Genomic DNA, 14,064 nt, shown 5'->3' on the forward strand with positions numbered 1-14,064 from the left:
CACACACACACACACACACACACACACACACACACACACACACACACACGCCCAGCAGCATCACCCCAAGCACGGCCCCTGGTCATGCCAGCATGAGTGTGTTCAGCTGCTTTCAGGGGCTGCCCCCTGGGTAGGGGCGGGAGGGGGAGTGTCCAATGGGGTCTGCACTCAAGCCCTGTTCCCCCAGCTCCGTTTTCCTCAAGCAGACCTGAAAAATAGGCCCTGGGCTTTTTCCACTCCCAAGGTCTCATCAGAACCACCGTGTCTGACCCCTGACCTGAGGGGAGGAGAGAGCTTTGTTCCCAGCGTCCCCTGCTCGATGGAGCGGGGTCACGTTCACAGGATGCCCCCAGTGCTTTGTCCTGCTTCTCAAGCATCCCCAGGAACTACGTGGGTTTGAGAAACAGGTGCTGGCTTTTACCGTAAGCCACAGGACTGGGTACCTCCTGCAAGAAGGCAGAGTATCATTTTGAGCAAAATGAGGACCCGTTTTGCAGCATGGACTTGGGGAACTCTTTTCTGAGTAGAAATAAGTCCTGACTGAAGCAGCCAGGACGGAGGAGCAGGGTAAGTGAGCCTGGCAGCCGGGCTCTGAGCCAAGCTGAGACAGGGCTCCACATGGTGGCCGGGGGCTTCGCAGCTGTGTTGCTAGAACATTCTCTTACCCCTCCATCCACCCCGCCCCGTCCCCACCCAGCACTGTTGTCAGACCACTGTCTCCGGTTATAGAGGTTATATTTGCTCAGCAGCCGTGCGTTGAGTACCCGGATTTGAGACATAAGAAGAAGGTAAAATTAAGCCGATGACTTCACTCCCGTGTCTTTCTGTGTAAAATTCCTCTGTATGAGGAGAGGACCATTGTTTCCTGCTTCTTGAATGTACGTGGGGGTAAAGGGAATCACGGAAGAAGACCTTGTGCAGAGAACCTGTGTATTGAGAAACAGAAGGAGGGGGAGAAAAGATACTAAAAGTGTACACGGCCCAGGCTCCAGGCCCGAGCCCCCCAGGGCCTGCCAGCACCCCCGTGACGGATCAGCCCCAGACCTCTCAGCTGAGTTTCCTTTCTCTCTGCCATTCACTTCTTAATTTTCGTTAGCCCTCGATTCATTCTAGCTAAAAAGTAGTTCCTCTTTCAGATACAAATACGTTTAAGATGCAGACACAAACATTTTACAAATAAAGATATCACGGCCCTGCCACCTTTTTTCATTCTTTGATTCAGCAAATATTATTTGAGTTCCTGCCATGGACGCGATTTCAAGTTCACATTCAAAATAAACCTGGAGAGAGAAGTTCAGGGTCGATGATAATAGTAACAGCAACAATAGTTGCTAACATTTATTGGGGGCTTACATCATGCCAGTTATTATGCTGGGTAATTTTCATTCATCGAGTTATTTAATCTGCACAACCACCATGTGAGGGAAGGTACAGAAACTGTTAACACTGACTCAGGAAACAGAGAGGTTAAGAAATTTGTGCAGAGTCACACAGCTAATAGAGCCAGGAAACTGAATCAGTGCAGCTTCAGAGCAATAAAACATCATTTCTTCTGTAATACCTCATACGTGTACCTGTCGAGTTTAGGGATGGAGAGTTTCCCCTGAAACTCCAGCTGTCCAAGCCCGGATCTCACAGTTTCTTGACAGCCACGAGGTGGAAGGCCCTGCTGTCCATGGTCCACGCAGAAACCTGTTGCTTATCTTGTAGGATGACCTGCGCAGCCTGGGAGGAGGCGTTAGGAAGAGGGTGCTGGGTTGGCACAGGCTGCGTGGTGATACACGAGTCCCCAGGGCAGCTGGGGCGAGTGTGCCATCCCGGAGCTCTCTGCCCATGTCCCCAGCCCTCTCTTTTTGGAAACGGGTGAAGTGGGCCTATTGCTGACGTTGCCTCTCTCTTCCCCCACCCCGCAGGCATGAATGCTTTACAGTTACAGAACCTGGCAACGCTGGCGGCGGCTGCAGCCGCAGCCCAGACCTCAGCCACTACCACCAACGCAAATCCTCTCTCCACCACGAGCAGCGCCCTAGGAGCCCTCACCAGTCCCGGTAAGGGGTCATCCTGCCTCTGGGAGACAGGACACAGGGGTCAGTGCCAAGTGCAGGGTGGACGCGTTCAGACCGAGCCGGACACCAGACTTAATTACCTCTTTAATTTCCTTTTTTGTTTGCCTGTTCTTAATTTATTTTTTTGTTGTTGAAGTATAGTTAATTTACAGTGTTAATGTCTGCTGTACAGCAAAGTGACTCAGTTATACACATATATACATTCTTTTTTATATTCTTTTCCATTATGGTTTATCCCAGGCTATTGAATGTAGTTGCCTGTGCTGTCCAGTAGGAGGACCTTGTTGCTTATCCATTCTGTATATAATAGTTTGCATTTGCTAATCCCAAACTCCCAGTCCATTCCTCCCCAGCTCCCCCATTGGCACCCACAAGTCTGTTCTCTATATCTGTGAGTCTGTTTCACAGATAGGTTCATTTGTGTCATATTTTAGATTCTACATATAGGTGATATCATGCATATTTGTCTCCTTCTGACTTACTTCACTTAGTGTGATAGATAATGTCTAGGTCCATCCAGGTTGCTGCAAATGGCATTATTTCGTTCTTTTTTATGGCTGAGTAGTGTTCACCACCTCTTCTTTATCCGTTCCTCTGTTGATGGACATTTAGGTTGTTTCCATGTCTTGGCTATTGTAAAGAGTGCTGCTGTGAACATAGGGGTGCGTGTATCTTTTAAAGAAACAAAGTTTGAGCTTGTGTGTTTTTATCCTCCAAGGATAAAATGAGAAAAAAGGTTTTGCGAGGGAGTCTACCCTGGTATTGATTCTCGCACGTTCATTTTGTTTGAAAAATGTGCTGTCGCTTCAGTCCTCATGAGGTTTCCCCAAGATGAGGAAGTCTCTCAGGAATGCTCTTTTCTCCCGTTTTTTTTTGTTGTTGTGTTTTTGGTTTTGGTTTAGCAATTTAAGAATTCTCTGTTAAATCTCAAAATCCCGAGTCATCTTCGTCATGATATTTCACACCAGCTCCATCCTTTACATTTGATTTTCAACACCGTGGCCTAGAGGGGACCATCTTTGTTGTTCCTTTGTGGTCCCATTCTGGGCCGTGTCATTTAAAGTGTTTTTTTCCTCCCCCCCCCCCACCTTAGAAATTCTGTTGCCTTATTCAAAGGCAGATGCCGTTTTCTTTTTCATAGGAGCCAGACCTAATGTGGTTGCTTAGACACCGGGATTTGTTTTTTGAGAAGCGTTTTGCTGGCTTGCCTTCCTCTCTGTGTTTTCTGGGCCTTGGTGGAGATCTCACCTTCTCCTCTGGTACGTGGAGGAGCTGGCCTGAACAACGTACAAGCCCCCTCCTAACTGGAATCCCCAGGGCCCTCTATCGGCTGCTCCCAAAAGATGAGCTAACTGTCCAACACGCTCTTATGTCATAGTGTGGAGATTTCTTTCCGAAAAATGGAGAAGGAAAGCTACAGCACCTGGCGGACCAGCTTTGTTAAGGCTTCCAAGTTCAGGGAGCAGTGAAGCTGCCATAGCCCTTGATGTGTTTACAAAACATTGTGTTTCTAACACATTTCCTTCTGAGTACAGTTTTGAGGGAGGAACCTAAGAGATGTTTAGGAGAGGCTGGAAGTTGTATCCTCCACCTCATCTCAAAGCAGCAGCACATGGGACGTTGCCTTCATTCTTGAAATGTCTTCAAAAACGTACCGTGACCACATGTGGGCCTCATTTCATGCAACAGATAATATTCCTGAGACATCAGCTTTGTCGTTTTTTTCAAGATTAAGTTATAACTCTAATGCAAAACATAAACTGGTTATTTAAATCCTTTTTAAGACATACACATTTTTGACATGGTATATTCCCGCTTATGAAAATAATAGTGATTTTTTTTCTTAAAAACAAATTAAATATTTGATCTCGCTAATGTATCTGTTTTAGAAATCAGCTTGAAAAGTTTTTTAAATGAGAATTATCCTCTCCCTGTGAGGACTGTGAAAAGATGACATTAAACCAGCACAGACTCCGTACACCTGAAACTAACACAATATTGTAAATCAACTCTACTCCAATAAAAATTTAAAAACAGCACAGAGCATTGTACATGCATTTTATACATTTATACATGGATCTTCAGTCAGCAGCTGGTATTTTTAACTATATTTTGTTTGGAGTGAAACAACTAAACATCCCTCAAAATCTGAATGCTTTCTTAATTGTTCATATGAAAAGGAAGAAGATTGGCTTTGTTTTTTTTTTTTAAAAGAGAAAGCAATATTGACTTTATTTTGGCAAAAGTCAATGATTGTAATGTTTCCAACCTTGGCTTTCAGCCTTGACTCCCTTGCATTTAGAGTAATCAGCAGAAACTCACCACATGGTTGGTAACAAGGTGGAGAAAAAAGAAGACTCTTTTTTCTGTGAAGACTTTCCCTTATATGGCGAGGAGCCAGAGTCCACCGTTTGGCCCATCAGCCCTTAAAGAGTTTACTATTGTAGTTAACACTGAAATTATTCTGCTGTTCCAGAAGTGACCATTCTCGTGATTGACATTTGGGTTAAGGATATGTGGCCTGTTGTTTGCTTGGCAAGGTTCATTCAACTTTACGAAAATATATTCTTCCTTTGTGATATCTGGGCATATATATGTGCCCAGGACATTCCGGAGAATCAGAATTGATAACCCGAACGTCTTGTTCTCCTTTAAGAAGGCTCGTGGGTTTAAGAGCCAAGTGCAAAAGTGTCTGCCAGCTGATCAGTGTTGATATTATAATTGACAGTTAGTGCTTTGAGCGTCTGGATAGCCTTAGGTGCTGGCCTGGGACACTCCCCACCCCCGGGAGTCTCCCCGTCTGTTAGGGGGACTCGGACAATGCACAGTCGTGTGTGCCAGGCAAGCGCTGTGAGCAGAGAGACCGGGCAGAATAAGATGGAGGGAGTGCAAAGGGTTGAAGAAGCCTTGCCCCCTCTGGAAAGGTGGCGTTTGAGCAGAAACCTGAGGCAAGTGAAGGAAGCACGTAGATAATCCAGAGAAAGGGTGTCCAGGCAGAGGACAGAGCAAGCACGGGCTGTGAGGCAGGAGGAGGCCTGGCACGATCACAGCCTCACGTGGAAGGCGTGGTGCTGAGCGGGGGCGGAGGGAGAGGTGAGAGGTGAAGGGTGAGGGGTGAGACAGAAGGTCCATGTACATGGATCCCTTCCATCCAGTATGGTCAGGAGCACAAATATGTAGTGACCTTCTTAAAGTGCAGGGCACTCAGAAGCCTAAGAAGAGAGCCAGAATATTTAAGGAACTTGAAACATGTCTGACCATTTTCAGCTGCTTCCTGAGACCTGAATGAAAGGGAAAATGTGTCCTGAGATGCATTTTCTTTCTTCCCACCTCGGCCAAGCGTCCTTCCCTCTGCCCTTAACATGGTGTCCAGCCCTTCTGGAAATTCTGCCAACGGAGGTGTCAGGGAGAGTGGTTTTTCTCTTCTCTGTTGAGGAATGCTTTGCATAAGAGCTGAGAGTATTTGATTAGAATGCTGAAGTGTAGCAGCAGAAACGATTTAAATCTACGTTTCAATTATTTTTCTTAAGTGTAACTAAAAAAAATCTGGCGTTTAAGTGCAAGTAAATTATTTGTGTAATTTCCACCAGGGACTCTTTCAAAGTCACAGGAAAGGTGGTTAGTAAGAATTCATGACTCTCCACTTCATCAGAGCAATTTCCCAGGAAATAAAAGGGAAAGAAAGCTGGTCCCAAGGCCAATATGATTTTTTATTTTCTAAATAATGAAAAACAGGGCTTCCAGTTGAACCGTGAACCAGTCCATTCAAACTGTAATGTGAATCAAAGCTTCAGCCCACCCTCCTGCACAGGCCTTGTTTTTACCCTGTTTTTAAAGATAGATGTCTCTTATGCTTCAGACAAATCCATCTAGAAAGTAAAGGGACAACTCAGTCCTCAAAACTATTAATTTTTTTAATAATTGTAAATTTATCATTTCTGTTTTGCATACCCAGGAACAAGCTCCCTACAGCATCATTATAAATGATTTTAAACGGTCTGTGCTTTAAGACATAAAAAATTAAGCATTAATTAAAAAAAAAAATCCCCTTCAGCAATAAATAGGTTTCTTTGTCTCCTGGCCTTGAAATAAACATTAAAATCATCTCGGTTATTTTGGTGATGAAATGATTCAACCTTTGAGAACATTTCTCAAAGAAAGCAGAGTTAAAATTAAAACATAAAAAAAGAAAAATCTTCTCAGTTGCCCATGATTAGAATAAGTGTTTCTTCCAATTATCAGATGGTAGGGAATAAAGTTAGAAATTAAATCATGAAAAAAAAAACCAGGTAAAGGCATATTATGCCTTTAATGAGTTTCTCTGAGGTCTTTTGAAGCCTAATTTAATCGTGTTTCTTGTCTTTCATTTTGATATGATAATTTTTCCTTTGTTTACTTCAGTCTCCTATTTAGTTAATTAATTCTTGGGTCATTTCTTCTTACCCGATTTTCAACCTGTTTTTGAGGCGTGAGTCTCGATATTGGTATAAAGAGGCAAATTGTCTGTAAGGCATGTGGCTAGGTCTTAAAGAAAGATAATATCTGTCTTCTACCCAGCTGGTAGATTTGTTGCCTTTGCCTGGTAATTTTGAGAACTTGCGCAAGAGGGTTATCATTACCACACGCGAACATACCACACGCGAACATTTCTCTGGCATTTCCTGTCTGAAACATAATGTTGCATTCATGTACCACATTATTCCACTGACCTTCTTCTATTTTCTTTTTTTTTTTTTTTTTTTTATAAAAGGATGTTTTAAAATTCTCCAAATGCTTCTGTAAGTGCACTCAGTCAAGTGAACACTTCAGGATAATAGATAATTTCTGTCGACAGTGGAAGGCATTTTAAAATGCTAGGGAGCATTTTTCCATTCCTACCATTGGCTTTTCACATAGTTTTCCCTCTGAAGTCTAGGCAGTATTTTTTCCCATCTTCAAGACACGGCCCGCCTCCTTGCAGGCTGTGAAGCTTCCTGTGGACTCTTTGAGGGGAACAGAGACCGGGGGTGTTTCCGTGGGGTTCAGACCTTTCCCGGGCTCCTCACATAAGGAGGGCCAGAAAGTGGGCCCCTGCAGTGTCACCCACCGCTATCACCAGGCTGGCTGAGCTTTGGGGACCCGGAAGTTATCCTCCGAGTCATCCCAGAGCCCTTCAGTGTTACGAGAGGCTTTTGTCCCCCCACTAAGTGTCTCTGCACGTGTGTCACCCTAGAACTCGCATCGTGGGAAGAGATGGATTCACAGGCAGACCTAGCCCACGTTCTGGAGCCTTCTGCTAGGCAGGGCAAGTCCATGAAAATGAGTTGGGCCTGCACTGCCCTGTCCAAGCCGTCACATGCGGGGGCAGTAGTATCACGGTGGAGTCTGATGGGGCCAGGAGAGAGGCACAGACAGAGGGCGCTGGGGGAGGCCATCTCCCCAGGCTGCCGAGTGATGCCACGACCTGGGGGAGTCTGAAGCCAACCTTCTTCCAGAAGCCTGTTGTTCCCACCGCCTCTCATCCCCGTTGAGACACCCTCCGCCTCTCACTGACCCAGGCTCAAGCCGGTGAAGTGACCTTTGCAGCCAGCCTCTGGTTCACTGTCATCCCATCAGTCACCGTGTCCAGTCGGTTCTCTCTCTGAAACATCTTTTTTCCTCTCCCATTGACACCCCCCCGGGTGAAGCTCCTTTTGTCCCATTAGTGCCGCCACCAGCTCCATCTTGCACACTGTTAACAAAGCCAACAGCTCGGTTCAGACACTTTCACACGGTTCACTGTGGTCTCAGCTAGAGCAGGACAAACTCCTTAGCATGGCCTTCAGGGAGCTCCCTGACCTGCCTCCATCCTTTCTCCCCAGAACTGCCGCGGCCCCCCAGCCCCCAGCAGCCTACCCTCCAGCAACATCGGGATTCTTCCTCCCCGAAACACACTGTCGGCCTTCTTGCCTTTGTTAAACCTACTGGCTGCTCTGCCTTGAATATCTTCTCTCCAATTTCCTCCTGTGAAAACCTCCTACATCACTCCTTTATTACAGTGTCAATGGTTGGGAAGATTCATGAGTAGGTCTAAAATCGGTGTTTTTAACGCACATTATAAAAAGTATAGTTTATACTGCTTTCCATAGATTAAGCAGCAGTAAAAAAAAAAAAAAAAGGTTTCTAGTAATTAATAAAAATTGGTTTTAGTAGTCTCATACTTATCTCTTAAGAATCAGTGCAAATGTCATCTCCACCATGAAGCCTTCCGGAAAGAATTAATTGCTTCCACAATGTATTTCTAATATAAATACGTACCTCATTCTAAACCTGGGTCACACGCAGGCTCCTTGGTAAGGAGCTGTATTAGAAGCTCCCTGAGGGCGGATTGGAGGGAAAGAGGAACTGTTGAGCCGGGAGGCAATGGTCCATCAATGCCTCAAGTCTGCCCTCCTGTACCGTCAAAGTACGTTCCTTCTTCTAAAACACTTATTTCCTTCGCAGGCTGGTTGTTGGGGCGCTTGTCTCTCTACCTTCTAGATAGTAAGTCCTGTAAAGTAGGAACAGTTTCTTTACTCGTAACCCCTCTTGCATTTGGAACAGTGTGTCATGCACAGTGTCACGCATACTTCAAGTGTTACTTCAGCTGAACAGCAAGTAGAAATGCTCAAAGAGAAAGGTTTGAAAGCCGCATGTTCCGTCTAGCTCAGCGCACGCGTCCCTAAGGACCCTGAGTCTGTTGTGGTGACGTGTGGCAGGGTCCGCGCCCCTTCCAGGTGGATGTTCAGGTCTGACAGGTTTCTGAAGAATGAATCAATACCAGTGCACATTAGAACAAGGTCATAGAAAGCAGGGGTTTTATTCCAATAATTTTACGAAGATTGGCTTTCAAAACATTCTGATGTCGTGATATAGAATAAGTAAGAGTCTCAGGTCAGATAAAGGGATTTCACTTGAAAAGAACCATCTCCTCTGATGTGGGCTTTTGAAAGACCAACCTCAAACGCGCTCTTAATTCCGTGTGCTTCGCCAACCGCCCTCAGGTTGGCCTCCACAGGGTCCATGAAGCAGGGTCCCATTTAACTTTGCGGGTATTTTTTTCCTATGCTGCTCTTCAGCGTGTTATTAATTCAGGGACCCATTCTTCATTCGGAAATTACCTGGGTCTCTTACCTGCCCACATTTCCCCTTAGGCCTGTCTTTCCTCATTGCTTATTACCAAGCAAGTGAATCTCAGGCAGTCGAGTTTCCCCCTTCGTTCGCTACACGTTCAAGTGTCGTCATCAAGCAGAAGCAAGTTGGTTTTTAAAATCAGCTCTTTACTTGTGGGGTTGAATCCGTCAAACAGCCTTACATCCTCATTGCTACAGAAAGAGAATGGACATTCCAGGTTTTGCTTGTTTTTTGTAGGTTTCACCCTTTTGTACTCTTTTTTTTCTAGAAGGTTTCCACATGTTACCTTGTTCTCGACATTATGGGGCTCGCTTTATTTTCAGCATTGCTAATGGGATTGAACATCATGTAAAATGTTCCATAAATAAAATGTCACTAGAGTGACTATAATTTCCTGATATATTCTTTTCATTCAGTCAAGAAATACGTATTGAGCATCTACTATGTACCTGGGACGATTGCAGGCATTTGAAACACCAGTGGACAAAGCTGACCAAACCCCTACCCTCATGTCGTTTATATTTTAGCATTAGCTTTTTAAAAGACATATTGACTAAATTCCCACAAACTATAGCTTCTACACCCTTTAAAAAAAAAACTTTTCATGACCAACTTTTTTGTATACCTTATGCTAAAATTTTGTGAATTAGACCAAGGTGGGGAAAGGAGAGATCTTTCTCTACTTTCTCCCTCTTCTGTAACCTGTACCATTTTTCTATACACTTAATGCAACAAAGAGCTCTGAGAATAGTATTCACCATTAGATTAGATTTGGTCAGTGGCAAAACCAGAAAAAAGAGGAATGTGTCCTTGGCACTTCTGCTCCCTGGCTTCTCAACAGAGGCATTTCATGAAAAGCAAATATTTAAAAAGTCCTTAGGCATTTAAAACATAATCACTGAAAAAAAAAAAAAAAACAAAAAAAAGCAAACAATCACTGGGAGTGGTCCATCTTTCCAGTAAATGCCTCTTTATTTGGCATTGATCATTCTGCTTCTAGGGTTTAAAAAAGAAAAAGCATGCAAAACCTCCCAGCTGGAGTTTTGACGGCCCCTGCATGTGCTGGGCATTTTGATGTGGAATTACCTTTAAATTTCCCTTACCGTCAAGGAAATGAGAAGTCTCTTGGTCCAGATAGCAGAACCGCAGCTCATTGTCTCATTCATTCGTTTCCTGAGCTGCCAGAGTCATCTCAGCGCCTGCCATCAGAACAGCTTCGCATGGTGGCCGGGCTGCCCTGTGCAGTCGATGAGATGCCCCTGCCCTGGCGCAGTCTCTTAATAGTCCTGAGCTAATTTAAAGCTTAACTAAAGCTGCCCCGCCAAGTGGGTGACGATAACGTATGGTCCTCCCCTTTGCCGCAGAGCTTGGATTTCTGCAAGCTTGGCCCCGGGGGTGGACACATCCCATCCTTCATTCGTAGGACTGTCAGTCACTCAGGACTTTGGTCCTGCTTTGTTCGGGGTGCACTTTTTCAGTATTTTTAGATAGGGGCTCTCGTTCTCCACGTGTTTGCTTCAGTGGCTCTGGAGGCTGTGCTGTGTCCGTGATTCAGTGTAAACATTGCCCTGCACAGTCTCCTGCATCGTGTGCAGGTCCACGTCATGGCCCCTTGTGAAGTGTGTGTGAGCTCAGAGGCGTGTCTTCTCTACAACGCAGCCACTCAGTGAGATTCCCCCGCCTCCCAAATTATCTATGTTGCTGTCTGATATAACCATGTTATCATTGCCGGCACTAGTAAAAGCATGTATGGAGTGCTTAACTGTGTTTTATATTAGATAGAAAAAGCAACAAAACTTGACTCTAGTCACAACTTCCCAGAGGCTTATAATCTAAGGTCCACGCTTTAAGACTTAAAAGCAGCAAAATATAAATGCTTCATTGGTATGTGGCTTAATCCCTTAAACTGGATGCAGTGGTCACATGCAAAAAAAAAAAAAAAATAAGCAAAATGCCCCAACCTGGACTCTTCTGGTTGAAGAGCAGGAATCAGATGAGGCACAAGGTGTCAGTGACAGCAGAGATTCTGTCTTGAGGAAATGAGGGTAACTTTTAACAGGAGAGTTGGCGCTGGAGCCAAAATTATAAGACGGATAGGATTTTGGGAGGTAGAAATGGGAGATTTATCAGATGTGTCAAGCGTGAGAAAACACAGAAAAAGCATTCAGTCAGCAAATGGAAATGCATCTCACTTTTCACCAGCAGAAGATGGATGGGAAATAGGAACCAGGGAGGGAGGGCGCTGAAAGCCGTGGCTGAGGAGCTAGAACTTCCTCTTGCAGGCAGTGAAGAGCCATGTAAGGACTTCGAGCGCAAGAGTGTCAGTGGTGGCACTTGGGTACCAATTGGATGTGAGCGAGACAAAGGGAAGGAGTTGAAGATGGAAGGGTATTGAGCCTGGGGACCAGTAGGACAGCGCTTTCATTAGTAGAGAGAGGGCAACCGGGAGCAGGAGAAGTTTATAGTGGAAGGTGGTTTGGTTTTACACACGTTGAGCTGAGGCACATGCGAACTGGCCTTTCATTTAAATACATCCCCAAAGCAGATGGGTTCCCTGATCCTCGACCTTGCCCTGGGTCAGCTGCAGAGGTGGGGAGGTGGGCAGCTAGCTGTCAGCCAGGTGGGATCACTGAGCTAGAATCACCAGACACAGCAGAGCAGAGCAGGGGCCTGGGGGGTGAAGCCTTGGCTGAGGACCGTGTTTGGGGACAGTCGGGAGGAGCCAGGTGGGGGGAAGGGAGCTCCGGGGAAGCCTGGTATCCGGGGAACCAAGCAGGAAGGAGATGAAGGTGAGTGCAGAGAAGAGGCATTTGAGTTTCGCCACTGGGCAGGCGGTTCACCCCCAAGTGACCAATCACTGCAGCGGTGGCGGGGATGTCACGGTTCCGGAGGCCATGAGAGGAGGGCGGATGTGAGCCTGGAGGCGGGAATTATGTATTGACATATGACACTTTCATAAAATGTAGTGGTTTCTTTTACAAAGTCTAGCAGGGTCAATAGGAGGAAAAACTTTAAGATGGAGAAATGTAAACATACTTCTAGATTCAGGAGGAGGCGGAAAAGGGCAGGAAAGGAAGAGGCCAGCGAGGTGAAAACTGATGGACTGAAGGGGATGGAGGTTGGACAGATGGAATCAAACCCTCTTCTAAGCCTCTTATATGGCGCCTGGAGTAGCATGTGTGAGGATCTGTCCTGCGTGTCCCCAGCCCCAGGGCAGCAGCCCCCATGCCTGCCTTCCCAGCTGTCCCAGGATTAGGTTATGCACTAATGTACGGGACAAGGCACAAAGCCGTAAAATTGTTCAGTAAGTGGATGGTGTAGCCTTAAAAGAGGGAATGCCTTTGCTGCTGAGACGTGAACAGGAGGAGGTCAGGATTGGGGAGGCTGTACAGGATTTGAGACAGAAAGGTATTCACATCACGCATAAGGCAAGAATTTAAGTGTCTAGGGCTGGAAACCGAAAGAAGTTTATGCCCTGGGCAGAGGTTTAAAAACCAGTTAATCTAAAGGATGTGATAGAGGAAGTACAGTTTCATTTTCTTTCTAAAGTGTGTGGACATCTTGACCAAGAGCTGAAGGACTGTGATCTAGAGCAAGTCATTTCATCTTTCTTTGTTTAGTTTTCTCCATTGTGAAATGGAATTGTCCACTTTTACCTTTGTTGAACTATTGAGGGAATATGTATATATAATGCATGCTATTGCTTTTATATATATAAATTTATTTATTTTATTTTTGGCTGTGTTGGGTCTTCGTTGCTGTATGCGGGCTTTTCTCTAGTTGCAGCACGCAGGGGCTACTCTTTGTTGCAGTGCGCAGGCTTCTCATTGCGGTGGCTTCTCTTGTTGCAGAGCACAGGCTCTAGGCGTGAGGGCTTCAGTAGTTGTGGCACACGGGCTCAGTAGTTGTGGCACGCGGGCCCTAGAGCGCAGGCTCAGTAGTTGTGCCTCACGGGCTTAGTTGCTCCGTGGCATGTGGGATCTTCCCAGGACCAGGGCTTGAACCCGTGTCCCCTGCATTGGCAGGCGGATTCTTAACCACTGCGCCACCAGGGAAGCCCTATTGCTTTTTTTTTTTTTTTTTTTTTAAGACATTAAAGTATCATCTGGGAAAGATTATTTGGGAGTGACACTAAATTCTGCTCCTCTGGACAATAAGAAACTAGGTTTAAACTGGAATAAGATCCAGTGATATTTTTTCTCTGAACCTTTGCCTTCAGAAAACAAATATCTCCCCGCCCTTCCTAAAAATATTAGAATATAAATGCAGGGAGTAGACCCTTTCCTTACTTCTTTCTGCTTTGGGGCTTAGCTAAAGAAGATGGCAGTGAACTTCAAATTTGACTTGATGTTATAGAACCAACACACCTGCTTATCGAAGACAAAATGCTCTATTGGGTTAAATAAAGCACGATAACCATGGTCGGACCCGTTTCCTTGTAGCTGTCCCCATTGAGAGTGAAGCCCTCGGAGAGTGGTTTGTTTTTATTTCAGGCAGTATACTTAGTGTGTGCTCCTCTGCGGTCGGTCATTTGCAAAGGAAACCACCCAAGTAGCTGAAGTGCAGCTCATTAGCATCGCAGACCTTGAACTCTGTCAGGTGACCTCTTGCCAACCTTGGGGTCCTGTTACCGAAAGGAAGATCTGCCCCCTCTCTGGGACAGACCAGGATCCAGCAGGTCTTCATTAACCTCCCAGTGACATGGTGCTTGCTTTCCACAGAAATCCGTGGTCCTCACTTTTTCTCTCCAGAGTCCAGAGCTTGGTCAAATCATCCCATTTCGTAATCACAAGGAATCTTCAAGATCATCTATCCAGGTGCCTCACTCATGATCCAGATGAGGAAACAGAAGGCTGCAGGGTTAAAT

General features: G+C 45.5%; 1 protein-coding gene across 11 annotated transcripts in view; it reads left to right on the top strand.

The window, feature by feature from the left end:
* Positions 1-14,064, top strand: part of CELF2 (CUGBP Elav-like family member 2) — a 304,739-nt gene that overhangs the window by 256,076 nt on the left and 34,599 nt on the right. For all 11 annotated transcript variants that reach the window (XM_027121595.1, XM_027121594.1, XM_027121598.1 and 8 more), the window contains one exon: positions 1,914-2,048. In XM_027121595.1, coding sequence (XP_026977396.1) covers positions 1,914-2,048 — 135 coding nt within the window. The remainder of the gene's footprint in view (positions 1-1,913; positions 2,049-14,064) is intronic.

This window comes from Aethalodelphis obliquidens, unplaced genomic scaffold, assembly GCF_003676395.1.
Source record: "Aethalodelphis obliquidens isolate GAN/ISIS:26980383/991018 unplaced genomic scaffold, ASM367639v1 scaffold23, whole genome shotgun sequence".
Taxonomy (NCBI): domain Eukaryota; kingdom Metazoa; phylum Chordata; class Mammalia; order Artiodactyla; family Delphinidae; genus Aethalodelphis; species Aethalodelphis obliquidens.